General features: G+C 35.1%; 1 protein-coding gene across 4 annotated transcripts in view; it reads left to right on the top strand.

Moving 5' to 3' along the window:
• Window positions 1-16,876, top strand: part of LOC109675228 (solute carrier family 22 member 22-like) — a 43,143-nt gene extending 26,267 nt beyond the window's left edge. For 2 of the 4 annotated variants that reach the window (XM_074069137.1, XM_074069138.1), the window contains 5 exons: window positions 2,383-2,498; window positions 4,448-4,662; window positions 9,189-9,297; window positions 11,798-12,001; window positions 12,849-16,876. In XM_074069137.1, the coding sequence (XP_073925238.1) occupies window positions 2,383-2,498; window positions 4,448-4,662; window positions 9,189-9,297; window positions 11,798-12,001; window positions 12,849-12,912 (708 nt within the window). In that variant the 3' untranslated portion in view covers window positions 12,913-16,876. Of the gene's footprint in view, window positions 1-2,382; window positions 2,499-4,447; window positions 4,663-9,188; window positions 9,298-9,702; window positions 11,760-11,797; window positions 12,006-12,848 lie in introns of those variants that run through there. The other 2 variants (XM_020151990.2, XM_074069139.1) reach the window with 2 other exon arrangements.
• Window positions 16,877-16,916: the final 40 nt, after the last annotated feature.

Genomic DNA, 16,916 nt, shown 5'->3' with positions numbered 1-16,916 from the left:
TTGTTTTGCAGTTCTGTTTCATTCTTTTTTCTGAGGTTTTCCATATCCTGGCAGTTTTCTTCTTTATTGTTGTCTATTTTTGTCCTGAGTTCATTAATCCGTTTATTCATTGTGTTCTCTCTTTCACTTTGGTGTTTATACAGTGCTTGTATGGTTTCCTTTATTTCTTCTTTTGCTTTTTCAAATTCTCTATTTTTATTGTCTTGGAATTTCTTGAGTGTCTCCTGTACATTTTGGTTGACCCTATCCAGTATCATCTCTATAAAATTCTCATTGAGTACTTGTAGTATGTCTTCTTTTAAATTATTCTTGTGGGCTTCATTGGGTCCTTTGGCATAGTTTATCTTCATTTTGTTGGAGTCTGGATCTGAGTTTCTGTTCTCTTCATTCCCCTCTGGTTCCTGTACTTATTTTTTGCTGTGGGGAAACTGGTTTCCCTGTTTTTTCTGTCTTCCCGTCATTGTCCTTGGTGTTGTTACTGTCCCTGTACTGTGTGTAATTAAGTATTTTCTAGCTTGTAATAATAACAATGGTTATATTTAGAATGGAAGAGTGAGCTGAGATGGAAAGCAAGAAGTTAAAGAAAAGGGGAAAACAAATATACAGACAAGAGGGAGAAAGCAGAACAAGGTATCAGACAAGAGAGTTTCAAAGGTATAAACAGGGAGTGGTAGTGTACTAATCGACAGTAAGCTGAACAGACATTAGAGAGACAGAGAGAGGATTGTAAATCAAAGATAAAAAATAAAAAATAAGTAAATGAAAGTAATATCTATATATAAAAATGAATTAAAATAAAATGGAAAATAGAAAATTAAAAAAAAAAAAACCAAAAAACTTCCAAGTTTATATGCAATGCAGTTTCAGTCTTAATAATTTGGGTGTCCGTCCCAATCTCCAGTCCTGGAGTTGGTGCCTCAGATGTTGTTCTGTAGTTGTCTCATCAAAGGGGATGCATAAAGTAGAACAAAACTACACACTCACACACACACACACACACACACACACACACACACACACACATACACACACACAAAGCCCCACCAAGTGTCCCAAGTTCAAATGCAATAGTTTCAGTAAGTTTTTCGGCTTGCAGGTGTAATTCGGTTGTTCTCTCATCAAAGGTAGGGAGAAAACGAAAAAAAGCATCTGGAGACAGTTCTGAGAGTGGTATGTGCAACTGTGGCTTGCCTGCCTGCTGCTCTCAGCCTGTAGCTGGCGGCGTTATTTATGCAGATCTCTGGGGTGAGCTAGCACTCACCTGGTCCCACAGGCTTTGTTTGCTCAGAGTTCTCCTGTGCAGGAGCCTCTTCTACAGGCTTTCCCCTTTCCAAGCACTGGGAAAGGTGACACTGCCCCCGCATTGTCAGGCCTGCATGTTTATTTACAGTTCGTGTGGGAGGTGGGTCTTCCCCCCTCTCCTCTGAAGTTTTCCTCCCACTGCCACTTTCAGAAGCTTTCCTGCTTCTGCTTACTGTGTGGTGCTGCTGCTCCTGCCGGCCACCATGTTTGTTTACAGTTCACGTGGGAAGTGGGTCTTCCCTCCTCTCACAAGCTTTCCTGCTCCTGGTTGCTGGGTGCACACCCTGCTCCTGCCAGAGCCTCTCCGGCCCGTCTGGCTTGTTTATTTACAGTCCCGGGTTGATTCCCTTCCCCCAATCTTCAGCGCTCAGGGTGCCCCACCCTCTTTCCAGCGTGTCTTAACTGTTCTTATTGCTTATTACTCAGTTTCTGTTTTTTTTTTCCCGGGTGGAGGTCAGTCTGTCCAGGGGGCTATGCTGCTCTGGCCCAGGCTTGTCTGTGGGGGTACCGCGGTACCACGAAGCTCACCTGGTCCGCGTCTTCCCAAGCCGTATGGACACTGGCCACTGGCGGCCCCGGGGGCCCTCCTCATTTCTCCATTTAACGTGAAGTGGAGATTCTCTGCACCGGCTGGAGATGTGGAGGGGTCAAAGTTATGCCTTTTCTCGGTGATTATGCCTGCAAAGTGTGTCTCCAGAATCTCTCCAAGATTTCACTATAGGAGGGTTGCTTTCTGCTTCCTACCTCTAGCCGCCATCTTGGAATCTTCCTGGAATTATGGGAAAAGGGTTTCTACAATATTTTGTATCACATGGAAAGCAGGTTTTAATACATAGTTAATATATTTTGAACATTTTTAAAATTTTAAAATCATTTAAATTACTTTAACTGTTGTAGATAGTTTGAATGTCATCCATATCAATGTGGTTTTAGGAGAGAATCATTTTTGACTTGGTTTTGTGGTAGTGTGGTGGTAGCATGGGGGAGTAGAAGGAACAATTCTGGAAAGGTCCCTTTTGCTCAATCTAATTATTTTTGGTTTTTCCTTCTTCTTTTCCTCTTCCTTATACTTTGTTGAAGGTTTTGAGATCCAAACTGAGGAAAAATTTGAATGTAACCAGTAAACATTTCAGAGTAAAAGAGATCATCATTAATCCTACAGTACGGAAAGTAGTTCTTTCTGCCTCCATATTAACGTAAGTGTATGAATTTTCATAGTTGATCACACATTGAATAGATATAGCATCATGCTAAGCTCTTTGGTAATGACTGGTTTAAGCAGACACCTTTTATCTTCCCTTTATTCAAGACAACAGGATGGGAAATACAAGTGATGTGGGAAAGAAAAAACATAACGCATATGAATCAAGGCTTTGGAAATGTGATCATGGGATGGTAATAATTTATAGAACTGGAGAAATAGTAGAACCCAAATGAAAAAGTAAATTGAACCTCAACAAAGTTCTGCTAAATTACAAGGAAAAGGAAGCTTGTTTTTGGGCAAATGTATCAATCTTATTTATAGCAGAAGGAATGATAATATTAAACTTAATGCATAATATCTTGAATCATTTGCACAAAAACTCATTATGTCAAAGGCTAAGTAATATTAGACCCTATCTTTCCTTAAGCTCCAGTTGTTCTAAATATATATACTTTTCATCATACCATTAGCTCAGTGAGAGAACTTGGATAATGGGATAGATAAATTTCTGTGAAAAAATAAAACTTATAACTTATTGCTTGCTCATATGAGATTTATTTCTAGCCTGATTTCAAAGATGAGAGAAATGGGAGCAAAAGAAGAAGTCTGACCTCCCTAAAGACACATGGGTCTTTATGGTGAAGCATTGCATGGTAACTGGCAACCTGTGCACCCACAACTTTATATGTGGAAAGTCATCACCAAAAACTTCTCTGTGCTTCTCAACACTTATTAATTGATAAGTATGCATGTAGATATGAAAAGCATCCCTATATGGCTGTTTTATGTCTTGTAGTTTCTGAATAAGGTGAACAGGTACAAATGGCCTGGGTGAATATGCTTTTATTCCCAATAGTTAAAAACTCAAATGTGAAAGAAAGATTATTCTAAGACATTTTTAAATCCACCATCATTTTCTCCTGTTATTTATGAAAGAAATTATGGTCTCCTTTAAGCAGTAAGTAATTGAAGAGACAGTCACATATTATCTTTATAGTAGCTGTTTTAATCATTGGCAAAAATGCATGTTATATTAATAAATTACCACATAGATCATAGATGTTTTAAAATATAATTTTCTCAGCTCTGGGTAATACTTTCTTCTCTTCCAATATTTTTCAGTTTTTCTTGTCATAGATATCTGAACACATACTTCATGTATGACTTATAATACATACTAGAATAATGAGGAGAGAAATCTATATTACTTATCTAGGAAAATTTTTAAAAATGGATCCAGAAAATGAACCTGTTTAATAATTAATAATCATAAAATCATATTCTTATATAAATTTAACATGATGCACAAAGTGCATACATTGCACTTAGAAATGTATAATGTTCTGTCCTACTGTCTTTACTATACTATTAACCACCATTTTGTTCTAAATTACAGAAGACTCATTTTTATCTTGTGTTAATTTTTTAAAAATTCCAACAATATTGTAAGTCAATATTATTTTTCAAAGGATGCACACACTTGGCAATTATGATGATCCTCTAGGAAATTATGAAACAAGAAATTTGTCCTCCATGTCTTGTAATAATGATATTTTCAATTTTCACTTGGGATCCTGAAACACATACCCAGAACAAAGACTCAATTATAGCACTAGACAAAATGCATGTTGTTTTGATAAATTCACTTATTTAACACATAACTCAATTCACTATTGAGACTTTGTGCTGTTACTCATATTCCCAAAGTTTTTCTAAGTAACTTCTGTTGTATTATGAAAGTTTTCATCTCACTATTGGAATATTTGGAATTTGGAATATTTGGGCATTTAATCATCCATTTGAAGGAAATAACGATCTCTCTCTCTCTCTCTCTCTCTCTCTCACACACACACACACACACACACACACACACACACACACACACACAAAATGTAAGCTCATTACTGAGTTTATTGAATGCCTCTGTGCTTTGTCTCTCAGGTTTTCATCACTTTTCAGCTCTTATGGCCTCTTGTTGGATATTCAGACTTTGGGGAAGGACATGTTCTTGACTCAGTTTCTCCTAGGACTAATAGACCTGCCCAGCAAATTACTTACATTTTTTATAATAAGACACATCAATCGTCGTCCGTCAGTAGCCTTTTCACTCCTTCTGTTGGGAAGCTCTATTCTGATCACCATATTTGTATTTGAAGGTGAGATTTTTTTCCATGTTTAGAATCTCATTAGGAATGCATGTCTGTGTGAGTGTAGATTTTCCAAATACAAGATGGAATTTGGAATGTAATGTTAAGAACATTAGAGTCTAGTTTTAAAATATAGGTGTTTTGAAGGATGTGCATTGCCTAGTAAGTAGAATTCCATCTTTAGGATTTCCTTGAAGCAGGAAGTCTAGTCTTTTTACCAGGCACTATCTACTACTGATAGCAAAATTCTGTCTGTGAACCTGTTTATTAGCAATATGTGCATGGGACCAAACATCAGGGAAGAAGGGTGCTGATTACAAATTGTTAATAAGGAGTCTCTCTAGATGGTATCTGAGTTGAGGCACTATAGATAAGTAGGCGTTTACTTAGCAAAGAAACACAAAAAGTATATACCAGATAATGGAAGGAGAAAATGTGATTGAAAGTTATTTTGGAAAAACCTACACAATTTTGAGGGGGTGAGAGACAAGAAGGGACTTGGTTTCAGCATATTTCACTTATCTGTACTTAGTAATATGTCATTGAAATTCTTCACCAATCAAAAGTATGTTGCTAATTGGACAATATCAATATGGGTGCATTTCAGAGTATTTATGAAAGGAACATAAGGCTAAAGTCAATTAGGGCAGTGTCCTTAGGAACAGAAAAGAGGTTATGTATCCCAGCAGTAACCTGGAGATTATACCAAAATTCTGGGAATTCAGTGACTAAGTGAGAAGCAGGAAGTCAATCAAGATGATTTTCATGTTTCTGACAAAAGTATCTCCGGAGACTACATCTAAACACTAATGAATAGGGGGATTGTTTGACAAAAAATAAGAATTAGAGTTTATTATTTTAACATGTTTTATCCTTATCAAATGTTTCAGTTTGTGTTTGCCATGCATAAATACATAAAACATAGAGAAGAGCTGTTTTTCATGCTCAAGTCTGGGAAAAACATAGATTTGTGTCCTAAGCATATCATATTGACACCCATGTGTAAATCCTGAATGTATTGTCTTATTTATATCCTCATTGGTATTTATGTACACCAACCCCCTATATTATCACCTATACTGGATTAAATTCCAACTGTCTAAAGCTCGAGCTGTTTTTCAATTTGTCTTCCCTTTTTCTTCTTTTCTGTGCATGTTAGGTGTCTCAAAAAATACTCACCAGGTACAATAATTTCCCTTTTAACTTTAAACTTTTCTGCTAATAGAGTGTCTTGCATTTTTACGTGTTTTCATTATGTAGGATTTTACATTTTACTTCATATGTTTAAAATTTGTATGCATGTCTGATTCTTTCTGAATGAGTTGTCCAGATTCTTTTCAGGTTTTTCTTACAAAGTCCTCCTTAATTTTTGGTCTTGACTTTCCTGTCATGTCCTCATGTATGCCTCCCTCCCAATCCAGTTCTGAGTTTTCAACTTTCCTAGTGCTCCCACACATTTTTAACTTCTGATATTTTGACTTATGTGTCAATTACTTCTGCTCTTTTCTCCACTTGAATATAGACTTCTTTGGGTCAGGGTTTTATTCTGTTAAATGATGATTTAGCAGAATCTACTACTTTCTTGCATGTAATATGAATAAATGACCTGGGTATGAGTGTGTGTGTGTCTATATGCATATTTCATATAAGTAGCCAATTAGTTTAGATGGCAATTGAAATGAGTCACTAAAGAAAAGTAAGAGTTTACTTGTGAGGAAAACAGAAAGAGTATCCATTATTGGATAATGTGTAAGAACAGTTAACACAAGGTTCACTTTCAAGAAGTTTTTAAGTATTCAACAACTTCTTGTGAACTATGGGAACTACACATCATCTTGTACAACTGTAACTTTCTAACCATCAAACAGCTCCCAACAATTCACTATCCCAATTCCATAGTAAATGGCATTCTGTTAGCTACTTCTATATCCTGGACTATATTTGATGCCTAATATATGAGGAGTCACATAGTACTTGTCCTTCTGTGACTAATTTATTTCACTTAGCATAATTTCCTCCATAAGACTGCAAATGATAGTTTTTACTTTATTTAAGGCTGAATTATAGTGCACTGTGGTATATCTTAAAGTTTTCTTAATCCAGATGCCTGTAGATGGACATTTGGGTTGGTTCCATATTGCATCTATGATAATATTGTGATGAATACAGGAGTGCAGCTATCTCCTTAGTATCTTGTGTACCATTTTATTTTTCTGACCATGAGCACAAAGCTTTCCTTTTCTCAATAGTCTAACCAAACTGGTTTATCTTTTTCTTTAAAATAATAGCCATCCTAGTAGATATGAGGCAATATCTCACTGGGAGTTTGATTTGCAACTCAATTACCAGTAATATTAAGCATGTTTTCAAATACCTGTTGAACGTCCGTATATCTTATTTGGAGAAGTGTCTCATTTAGTCTTTTGCCTATTATTTGGTTTTGGCTATTCAGTTTAAGGAATCCTTCACATATGTTGGTAATTAACTCCTTGTTAATTTTATGGTTAGCAAGTATTTTTGTCCTTTCTGTAGATTGCCTCTTCGTTATGTTGGAATTTCCTTTGCTATGCAGAAGATTTTCATTTTAGTATGATGTAACCCCAGTTGTTTAGTTTTTCTATTTTATACCTAAAAAATAATTATTGCCTTGGAACAAAGTCAAGAGCCTTTCCCCCATGTTTTATTTCATGTTTGTTCTTAAGTCTTAATCCAGCTGTGTTATCTTTTACATATTATGTGAGAGGGAGGTCTATTTTTCTGCTTGTGAATATACAAATTATATAACAATATCAGTTGTTGAAGGAATTACCCATTATCAATCATGTTGTGTACTTGGCAATTTTGTCAAAGATCAGTGTGAGGTCCATTAATGTGTATTTGTTTTTAGGCTTTTTATTTTACTCCAAGATGCATATGTTTATGTCAACACTATACTTTCTGAAACTATGTCTCTTTTTAATATTTTGAAATCAGGAAGGGTCAGGCTTCCAGCTTTGTTATTCTTGCCCCAAATTGCTTTAACTATTTAGTGTCTTTGGTGATTCCATATGAATTTTGGACTTTTTTCTTTTTGTGTAGAAAGTGGCATTGAGATTTTGATAGGGATTGCATTAGATGAAGGTTGCTTGAGGTAGTATGAATTTTTCAGACTACTGTTTCTTTCAATCGATCCATGTGCACAGATCGATTCATTTTCATTTTGTTGTATCTTTTAAAATTTCTGAAATCAGTGTTTTATACCTTTGAGTGTCCAATTCTTTCACATCCTTAGTTTATGTTATTTTTAAGTATTTATTTTTTAGTGCTGCTGTGAATGGGATTGTTTTCTTAATTCCCCTTTTTGAACAGTTTACTGCTGGTGTATAGAAACAGAACTCATTTTTGTATGCTGATTTTGTTTTCTGCAATTTTTTGGAATTACAAAAAATGTTTTGGTTTAACAGGCTTTTTTTGTAGACTGTTCTACACAGAGACAATTTAACGTCTTTTTTATTTTCATAAAGGATTTTCTTTCTTTTTCCTGACTAATTTTTCTGACTATGCCTTTTAGTATTATTTTCTGTAGACCTAGAAGGGTGTGCATTCATGCCTTGTTCTAAATCTTCAAGAAAACTCTTTCAGTTTGTTGCTGTTAAGTGTGATGTTAGCTGTGGGCTTTTCATATATGGCTTTTATTGTGTCGAGGTAAGTTCTTTATTCTGTACATAATACGTCTAGAGTTTTTTTTTTAATTGTGAAAAAGTGTTGAATTTTGTTAAGTGTTTTTTCTGCATCTTTTCATATGATCATTTGATCTTTGTGTTTCATTCAGTTTTGTGATGTATCACATTCATTGATTTGTATATGCTGAAAAATCCTTACATACTGGAATAAATTTCAGAGATCTTAATGATGATTTTCTATGTGCTACTTAATTTCTATTGCTAACATTTTATTGGGATTCTCTATTTCTGTTTTCATTATAGATATTGGTGTATGGTTTTCTTTTTTTTTGTTTGTTTGTTTGGCTTTGCTTTCAGGGTGATGTTGGTCTCACAAAATGAGTTTGTAAAGTTTCATTTTTGAGGAAGAATTTAAATAGGCTTCATATTAGTTCTTTTAAAAGTGTTTGCTAAACTCACCTGAAAATCATCTGGTCCTGAGCCTTCTTTGTTCAAGATTTTTGATGACGGATTCAGTCTCCTTATATGTTATCCGTCTACACAGGCTTTCTTTTTATTTTTGATGTAGTGTTGGTAGGTTGTATCAATGTTTCTAGGAAATTATCTATTTCTTCTAATTTGCCAAATTTGTTGGTATACAATTGCTCATAATAATCCCTTATCTTTTTTATTTTTGTGGTATTCATTGTAATATCTCTTATTTTACTTATGATTACACTTATGTCAATCTTTTATGAACCTACTTATGCAAAGCTTGAATCTGTATAATTGCCTATTGGTGAATACTTAGGAAACATTTGTAAAATTAATAAATGAAAAAGTAAATAAATGTTGACACAGTCCCAATTCTTGTTTCCAAAATACTGTTCACAGAGATGCACATTTTGCGGCTTATTATCATTCTCTTGGGGAAAGCATCCTTTTCGACCTTTACTTCCTTGTTTCTAGTCTTTGGCAGTGAACTCTCACCAACAATACTCAGGTAAGAAAAGAAACTTATTTTTTGTTGTGTTTTGTTTTCTTTCTCTCTCTTTCTTTCTTTCTCCATTCTCTCCCTCCCTCTCTTTCTTTCCCTCCCTTCCTCCCTCCCTCTCTTTTTCTTTTCTTCTCTCTCTCTTTTTTCTTTTAGGATCTTTCTGGCCTGGAATTCACTACTTATCCCATGTTGGCCTCACACTTGTAATCCTTTTGCCTCAGCCTCCTGAATGCTGGGAGTATAGGTTTGCTCCACCATATGGTCTATTGTGAGAATCTTGTTTGGATATTTCTGGAAGCTTCCAGAAAAATTTAAAAAGTAAACTACACTTCACTGAAAAAGTACTTCAACTAATGTTCAGAAATTAATGTGTGACACATAGCAAGCCCTTGTCATTTTTTGTTTTTGCAGACCAAATTATCCTGGAAGACTTTCCCAACTCCTTCTCCATTGTCATTTTTCTAAAGCTCCTACTTGCAGAGATTTCAGGGTATGGTCTAATTAAGTTTCCACCCCCAACCCAGGTTTAGAATAGTAATCTATCCTAGCCTATTTCAGATGCTCTTCGATGGCTCAAAGAAAAGCTTTGTGCAAATTTTAAAAGATGCCGCTTCCTAAAGATAGTTTCATTTGCAAACAGTATGTCTCCCCCAAAGTAAAACATCATGACTGGTATTACACACCTACAACTACGGACCTGTTTCTTCTGTAATTAGAACTTCCAGTTCAAGACTGGATCTCCCATACCAAAAATAACCATTGTTCTTTTTGAAACTTACTAATTATACCTATTTGCCAAGCCTACTACTCATCTCAGTATTCCCACTAGCATATTCTCAATCACTGATGGAAGATAATTTCAGTCTGTTTTTGCTTCAACGGAGAATCTTGAAACATTTTCAAAATCTAATATGTTTAATATGTAATGGCAGAATTTCAGACAACATGGCTAAATAAAAACAATGGAAAATAATTGTTTTGAAATGAGCTTGCTAATTTATGTATTTGGTGCAGACCTATAATGTTTCTGTTAATAATCCACTGTTTCAGAAAACCATTGAGAGCTCTTCTAATCCTGTTACCAAATAATTCATGCTCTCTGAAGTTAAAACTTTTCATTATCAGTGACCATTTCATGATTCTCCATCCGAGGAGGAAATCTTATGATGAAATATCTAGAATCCTTAGGGGATTCTAGTCCCTTAGAACAGAGAGCATACCATTTTTTGTTTGTTAGCAGATGACTCACTGAATTTCCAAGTGTCATGGTGTAGGATATTAATCAACAAAGAAAATATGGTGAAAAAGTATTGGATTTTCAAGAAAAAACTAAATTCACTTTTTTTGTGGTACTGGGTAATGAACAACAGGGCCTATACATGCTAAGCAAGTGCTCTACCACTTGAAATATCCCCCCTAACCATTTTGTTTCTACTTTGGTTTTGAGATAGGGTCTTCTTAACTTCTCTTTGTCCAGCTTCAAATCACACTCCAAATACTTGGAATTATAGGTGTGAAACACTATACTCAGCAAAAACAAACTTTTTAAAAGGCACTGAATTAGGTATAAATAACATAAAAAGCTGTATATATTTAATATGTATGACTTGATGAGTTTGAGGACAATTATACATCTCTAAAACTGTTACAATTATAAAAGCTGTGAATGTATTTTTCATCTCCCTAACTTTTTCCAGCTCTTTTGTTATGTTATCTTTATTTGTGGCAAAAGCACTTAAGACAAATCAACCTTGGCTATATGCTCTGTGTTGAATAGTAAAGCTACAGACCTTATTTATCGTGCATAATTGAAACTTTGAACCATTTAGCCATTCCCTCCATTTGACCCTCATCCAGCCCTATGGGGTAGTGTGAGTGGTCCTGAATGATCTTGTACTTGTTTCCAGTATCCTTAATTATTTTAAAGTTCAATTTTGTCATTTATATTATGAAGTCCATGAAATGTGTCCATTGATGATAATAGAGATTTTTATATAAATCAAATGAGAAAATGTATACGAAATGGGTATAGATGAATAAATAGGTGAATAAATATTGAATGGTGCCTACTTATACAAAAAATTATGTCTGCTTATCTGAAACTCAAATATAACTTTTTGTCTTGTGCTTTTTTAGGTAACCACAATATTACACAATATAGCCTTTGAATTAATGTATTTTCTCTGTTTTACTGATGAGAAAAGTGAAAATCACATACAGCTTGTACATTCTGTGTAAAACAAAAACTATAGTTTTAAACTTACAGTGTAGCTGAGAAAATAAACTAATTATGTCTAAAATAGAAATAATGCTTTCTTTTGAATCTGTTGGCATGGATTGGGATGTGTATATAGCATTAATGACATTTGTAGCAGGAAAAGCCTGCATTGGCCTTGGGTGGTCTAAGAAAACTGCACTGAGTAATAGTACACATGAGCTAGAGTTAGAAAAATGGATTCAAGTCACTAATTCAGACTTTTTCAGGAAATGTTTTCTCTTTTTGAAGGTCAACTCTACAGAGCATTTGTATTTTTGCTAGCAGATTAGCAGCAACACTTTCTGCTTTAACACTTGTGACCAGAAGGTATTTTATACATCTTCCCATGATTCTCTATGGGACCTTTCCCATAGTATCCTCAATATGTGTCTACTTTCTACCAGAGACCTTTAATCTTCCACTTCCTGACACCATCAAAGACATGGAGAAAAGGTGAGCTCCTATGTAGCCTTGTGTGAAGCTAGGCTGTGCAATTATAAGGTGATTAGCCAGACATTGAAGACTATTATACATTCTAATTTTGTAAAGCTAAAGAATAGAATATTCTGGTTAACTTTGTTCATTTTCTTTGTTGTCATACATGGAGACATTTTATAAGATAATTACCTGTAATTTGCGTTTACACAAATTTTATATTTTTTTATGTTAAGCATATGTAACTACATATTTACTAATATCTTTATATATTTTTGTAACTTATAAAATGCTTTAATGTGCATTGTTTCATGTAATCTTTGACTTAGAATGTACTGTTCCTATATAACGTGAGAAAATGAAGATTAATGAGAATAAGATTTTTTAAAACACATCATCAGAGAGCTAGTTAGGGAAAGAATGGGAACTGGAACACAAATAATTTGAAATCAAACCTTACATTTTTCCCACTTTTATGCTGAGGAAACAATAATCATTTAAAAAGATTTGAGTAATTGGAAGACAAATCTTAGCAGGCCAAGAAACATGTGTAATGAGCAGCATTTGTAGGAATGAGTGAATTCTAAGGCAATTATCTTAAAAGTTGCTGGCCAAATGTTGTACTTGGCTTATTGAGACCACTTAACCCAATCCATACAAATAAGTTAATTTCAACAAATACAATAATTTTGGTCATCTTAATTCAAGACTACTTCCTGAAAAATGTGTTCAGGTGTAATATGGTTTTAATAGATGTATAAGTTGCACTGCAATACAAATCAAGCTTCTTGTTTTCTTCAGTTTTTGTTAAAATCTATTATGGCCACTTATATATGTATCTTTTTTATTTTGATTCCATGGACAGGTATAGGAATAAGAGTACCAGGGAAAATCAAAGAGAAGATCTTTTGGAAACCACAGAAGTCTAAGGAGACAAAATATATCCACACAGTGGAAGAGCTGGCATACTTTCACATAATTTCAAACAGTGTTTTCTTCTTTTCTGTAACACAGAGACTTTACCCTTTGGTGGACATTCACTAACATAGTTACTAAATAAATGAATTGCAAAAAACAAATATCTTAGCAAACAAACTGTGATGTAGATGTAGGCCTTTTCAATATTGGATCACACGGTCTTCACATAGAATGGAAGACAAATTAGAGCAATAAAATATTTGTCTTAGGGCTGGCTGGTGTGTAACTGAAGTAGAAGAGCACCTGCCCAACAGGTTGTACTTGAGTTCAGACCATGAGTTCAAGCCCTGGTACCACAAAAACTGTTTGTCTTAGAATTAAATGGAATATGATTGGAAGGTGAAGATGAAGTGTCTAAGAAGTCTTTCAATACTCATTCCTTGGTTTCATTAGATATATCTGTTTTGAGTTGGGAATTCAATTGAGAATAAGCATAGAAAAATCTTTGTACATCTCAAACTCCTAGAAAAACAAGAACAAGTGAATGCCAAAACAAGCAGAAAGAGAGAAATAATAAAAATAAGGATTGAAATCAATGAAATAGAAACAAACAAACAAACAAAATACAAGGAATCAATGAAGCAAAAAGCTGGTTCTTTGAAAAAATAAATAAGATTAACAGAACCTTGACAAAACTGACTAAAATGAGGAGAGAAAAAAAACTCAAATCAATAAAATCAGAAATGCAAAAAAGAAGATAACAACAAACACCATGGAAATTCAGGAAATCATCAGAGACTACTTTGAGAACCTATCTTCTAATGAATTTGAAAATCCCATCCAGGGTGGGATGGATTCTCTGCTGAATTCTATCAGACATTTAAAGAAGAACTAATACCAACCCTCCTTAAACTGTTCCATGAAAAAGAAAGGGAAGGAACACTGCCTAACTCATTTTATGAAGCCAGCATTACACTCATCCCAAAACGAGACAAAGACATGTCAAAAAAGGAGAACTATAGGCCAATCTCATTAATGAATATTGATGCAAAAATCCTCAATAAAATAATGGCAAACCGAATCCAGCAGCACATCAGAAAGAACACTCACCACGACCAACTTGGTATCATCCCAAGGGTGTTTCAACATGAATAAATCTGTAAATGTAATACAGAACATTAATAGAAGCAAAGACAAAAACCACTTGATCATCTCAATAGATGCACAAAAAGCCTTCGATAAGATCCAACACCACTTCATGATAAAAGCTTTAGGAAAACTAGTAATAGAAGGAAAGTACCTCAACATTGCAAAGGCTATAAATGACAAACCTACAGCCAACATCATGCTGAAACCATTTCCCCTAAAATCAGGAATGAGACAAGGGTGCCCACTATCCCCACTCCTATTCATCATAGTATTGGAATTCCTAGCCAGAACAATTAGGCAAGAAGATGAAATAAAAGGAATACAAAAATATCCCTATTTGCAGATGATAAGATCCTACCCCTTAAAGACACAGAAAACTCTACCCTAAAACTCCTAGACACCATCAACAGCTATAGGAAGGTGGCAGGATGCAAAATCAACTTACAAAAATCATTAGCTTTTCTATACACCACAAACAAATTGAAAATGAATATATGGAAACAATTCCATTTACAATAGCCTCAAAAAAATTAAATACCTAGGAGTAAACTTAACAAAGGACAGGAATGACTTCTACAAGGAGAACTACAAACCCCTGAAGAAAGATCGAAGAAGAATACAGAAGGTGGAGAGATCTCCCATGCTCATGGATTGGTAGAATCAACATAGCAAAAATGGCTATACTACCAAAAGCAATCTACATGTTCAATGCAATTCCCATCAAAATTCCAATGATATTCATCACAAAGATTGAAAATTTTACCCTAAAGTTCATTTGGAAACACAAGAGACCGTGAATAGCCAAGGCAATACTCAGCAAAAAGAGCAATGCTGGAGGTATTACAATACCAATTTCAAACTATATTACAAAGCAATAGCAATAAAAACAGCATGGTACTGTCACAAAAACAGACCTGAAGACAAGTGGAACAGAATAGAGGACCTGGTTATGAATCCACACAGCTATGCCCACCTTATTTTTGACAAAGATGCCAATAATATACAATGGAGAAAAGACAGCCTCTTCAACAAATGTTGCTGGGAAAAGTGGTTATATGCCTTCAAAAAGCTGAAACTAGATCATGTTTTTCACCTTGTACTAGTATTAACTCAAAATGGGTCTAGGACCTTAACATCAGACCTGAAACTCTGAAGTTAGTACAGGAAAGAGCAGGGAATACTCTGGAAGTAATAGATTTAGGCAAGGAGTTTCTCAATAGAACCCCAGCAGCTCAGCAACTAAGAGAAAGGATGGACAAATGGGACTTCATAAAATTAAAAACACTTCTGCACAACAGAAGAAATGGTCTCTAAACTGAAGGCTCCACCTACAGAGTGGGAGAAAATATTTGCCAGCTATACATCAGACAAGGGACTGATAACCAGAATATACAGAGAACTCAAAAAACTAAACTCTCCTAAAATAAATGAACCAATAAAGAAATGGGCAACTGAACTAGACAGAACTTACTCAAAAGAAGAAATTCAAATGTCCAAAAACATATGGAAAAAATTCTCACCATCTCTAGCCATAAAGGGAATGGAAATCAAAAACACACTAAGATTCCACCTCATCTGTGTTAGAAGAGCCATCATCAAAAACACCACTGACAACAGGTGTTGGTGAGGATGTTGGGGAAAAGGAACTCTCATACACTGCTGGTGGGAATGCAAGCTAGTGCACCCACTCTGGAAAACAATATGGAAGCTCCTTAAAAATCTAAACATAGATCTGTCATATGACCCAGCAAACCCACTCCTGGGGATGTACCCAAAGGAATGTAACACAGGTTACTCCAGAGGCACCTGAACACCCATGTTTATTGCAGCACTATTCACAATAACCAAGTTATGGAAACAGCCAAGATGCCCCACTACTGATGAATGGATTAAGAAAATGTGGTATTTATATACATTGGAATTTTACTTAGCCATGAAGGAGAATGAAATCTTATTATTCTCAAGTAAATGGATGGAACTGGTGAACATCATTCTGAGTGAGGTTAGCCAGTCTCAGAAGACCAAAAGTTGTATGTTCTCCCTCATATGCAGATTTTAGATCTAGGGCAAAATTAGCAATGTGGTTGGACTTGGGTCACTTGGCAAGGGGAGAGCACATACAGGAGGTATGGGAATAGGTAGAATACCCAAAATATCAAAGCGTTTGATGTCCTCACTGTAGAAGATCTAATACAGAAACCTTAAAGTGACAGAGGTCAAAATAGGAAGGGGATCAGGAACTATTTAAAAGGTCAGGTAGAGATGAATCAACTTGTGTTATAACACATTTGTACATGGAAGCAATGCTAGGACTCTCTCTGTATAGCTATCCTTATCTCAACTAGCAAAAATGCTTTGTCTTTCTTATTATTGCTTATGTTTTCTGTTTAACAAAATTAGTGATAAGGATAGAACAGGTTCTGCCTGAAAGTGAAGGGAGGTTGGGGGAGAAGGAGGGGATGGAGGCAGGGGGAGAAATGGCCCAAACAATGTATGCACATGTGAATAAATGAAAAAAAAAGAAGTTAATTTAAAAAAGTCTTTGACTCACATTAATTTCCTGTGCATGTGTGTTACCTTCTAGGTTAATTTTTCTCTAGTTCCTGGTCCCCTTCTCCTATTGGCCTCAGTTGCTTTTAAGGTATCTGCTTTAGTGTTTCTGCATTGATGGCAACAAATGCTAGCTAATTTTTTAGGAGTCAACTCCCTGTATAGCTATCCTTATCTCAACTAGCAAAAACCCTTGTTCCTTCCTATTATTGCTATACTCTCTTTTCAACAAAATTAGAGATAAGGGCAAAATAGTTTCTGCTGGGTATTGAGGGGGTGGGGGGGAGAGGGAGAGGGTGGAGTGGGTGGTAAGGGA

This window comes from Castor canadensis, chromosome 3 (assembly GCF_047511655.1).
Source record: "Castor canadensis chromosome 3, mCasCan1.hap1v2, whole genome shotgun sequence".
Lineage (NCBI taxonomy): Eukaryota > Metazoa > Chordata > Mammalia > Rodentia > Castoridae > Castor > Castor canadensis.
Note: the sequence above shows the minus strand (reverse complement) of the source record. Positions and strands in the feature narration are given on the sequence as shown.